The 2557-nt window shown below is 41.1% G+C and overlaps 1 protein-coding gene across 1 annotated transcript in view; it reads right to left on the reverse strand.

The window, feature by feature from the left end:
• Nucleotides 1-207: 207 nt before the first annotated feature.
• Nucleotides 208-2557, reverse strand: part of LOC119420425 (core histone macro-H2A.1) — a 29528-nt gene continuing 27178 nt past the window's right edge. The window contains exon 9 of the mRNA XM_037687817.1: nucleotides 208-517. Coding sequence (XP_037543745.1) covers nucleotides 352-517 — 166 coding nt within the window. The 3' untranslated portion in view covers nucleotides 208-351. The remainder of the gene's footprint in view (nucleotides 518-2557) is intronic.

Raw genomic sequence — 2557 nt, forward strand, 5'->3', positions numbered from 1 at the left:
AGATCTTTACATGCATCAACCCGTATGATCGGACTTCTCCGGAAGCCTCGCTATCTTTTTTAGTCTATAATTGTACATAACCTAAAGTTTTAATTGCTGATTCGGTATTATTGTGCGGCACTGTTCGAGTTAAGAGACCGCAGGATGAGCTACGTTTAAACACCAGGCGTCAGAAGTAATTTAGGAATTAAAAACGATAACGCAAAATCCAGTTCCAGGCCTTTATAATTATTTTTCTTCATTTGTAATAAATTACCAGTAAACAACTTCCTCTCTTCTTGCAGGCAAAAACAAAACAGGAGAAAGGGAAGAGGAACGAGGAGGAGGAGGGGGAGGGGGGTGCCCCGTCCTTTAACTCGTCTCCAGCTTGGCCATTTCCTGCACGTAGATCCCGATGCTCTCGCTGTCGAACAGCACGAAGTAGACGGTCTTGATGGTGGAAGACATGGTGGCCACGAAGTAGCTGGAGATGGCCTTGAGGATCAGCTGAGCGGCCGTCTGCTTCGGGAACCCGTTCCTGACGCAGAGACAGAAAGTGCAGAGACGTCATTCTGGACGGAAGGGCAGGATGTTGGCAGCTAGCAGGTGAGCGGCGTGTTCTGAGACGTCCGCAGGTAGTGCTGTAGTACTCAAGACCACTTCTTGATGCTCAGGATTTTATTTCAAGACCAATCAAGACCACAACTGTGGAAAATCACTGAATTGCCAGAACATTGTCCAGTTCATTTGTCAACATCTTTGTTTTTATTGGATGTAAAACGTACTGGTTCAAATCCAAGCGATAACGTGACTCATTGCTAAATACATGTTTTTTTTAACCACCGTCACTCCCACCCCCTTTCATTCGCACGTGGTTCTGTACCAACAGAACAATACAGACAACAGAACGCAACGTGGAAACCAGGGGTGAAAGTAAGCCGGTCCGGTCTGGTACTGCGTACCACTAAAAGATTCTGCACCGGTACGCAGTACCTGGAAGAGAGGGGAGCAGCTGTCTGCTGTAAAGCCTCAATCAGAACCAGTCACGGCTGCACTTTGGGTCAGAACAGATCCACCAGCAATAAGCAGTCTAAAACACGACTTAATGAGTTAATAAACAGCTTTAATTTCTCATTTCAAATTGTTTCTGAACTGTTCGTGCTCTGCTGGAGTCTCACTTCTCTACCACGGTGAAGTTAGTTTTACGTTGGACGTTGGAGCTCCGTGGCTCCAGCGGTGTGTTCCTCTCGTTCGATCCGAAGCAGACAGTCTGATTTCAGCCGAGCTCAGTCTGCCCCTCCTCCGAGACGCAATGGTTCATTAGGGACCGTCAACAAATTACCAAACCAAACACAAAAATTAATATATTTTACATCATTTGACCCACTGACACAAACTAATGTTAAACTGCTCTAATAGACCTGACACACAAGACACCATCATTTAGTTCTCATTTTTAAACATTTTCTAATTAGTTATTCAGCGAAAACCATGATTTTTGAACAAATAAATTGTGTAAAGTTAGAAAATGCTTTAAAATGAGAAATAAATGAGGGTGCCTCGTCTGTCAGGTCTAGTAGAGAAGTTTAACGTAAGTTTTGTGTCAGTGGGTCACATGACGTGAAAATTATTGTGCAAAAAAACACTGAATGTCTGATTTCTTGAAATTTTATAAAAGCTCATACATTCATTCAAAAGCAAACAAAGTTGCAGTACGTAACTTTTATAAAAAATATTTTTATAAAAGTTACATATGTTTTTTACATATTTGTTAAATCTGTCACGATGACAGTTTAGTATAAGACAGATAATCTGTGAAAAGATGGAGCTCCAAGACTTGAGGTCTTGGTCTTGACTTGGTCTCGGTCCACTCTGGTCTTGACTTGGTCTCGGGTCAGGTGGTCTCGACTACAACACTGTTCACAGGCGTTCTCAGATTCCTCACGCGAGTCGAAAAGGCTCGCAGGCTTGAATTTTAAACGCGTTCTAAAAATCTGTGCAACTAATTTTACAAGCAGGCGCCTGAATGAAAATGTGAAAAACGTGCACGGATAAATAATAAAAGTTGAAAAACGGTTTTGAATCTGCCTATAATTGTTTCTACAGTGCACTGCAGGAGATTAAATCATAAATGTAGTCGTGGTGACAGAGGTGGGCAGTGAAAGAATGCACGTGACTTTGATTAGTGTTTAAAACCGTGCACAAAAAACAAAATCTAAATGAATTCACTCAACTCGCTGATCGCAAAACAAAATTCTGTGTAACTGCAAAAGAAAATTTACAGAAGAGATTAAAGTCACGAAGCAAAAAATGTTTTTAAACCTTAATTCTGATCAGAAAAAAGTCAATTATTTAGATGGATTCTGACTTTAATCTCAGAATTCTGACTTTAATCTCAGAATTCTGACTTTAATTTCTGTAATGCCACTTTAATTGGTGATATGTGACTTATCTGTGCTGCTGATTATCAGTGCTGCTGATTATCTTATGCTGCTTATTATATATGCTGCTGATATCAAGCTGCTGTTTACACATGCTGCTGATCTCATGCTGCTGATTATCAGTGCTGCTGATTATC

The sequence above is a fragment of the Nematolebias whitei genome, chromosome 14 (genome assembly GCF_014905685.2).
Source record: "Nematolebias whitei isolate Nwh7 chromosome 14, NemWhi1, whole genome shotgun sequence".
Taxonomy (NCBI): Eukaryota; Metazoa; Chordata; class Actinopteri; order Cyprinodontiformes; family Rivulidae; genus Nematolebias; species Nematolebias whitei.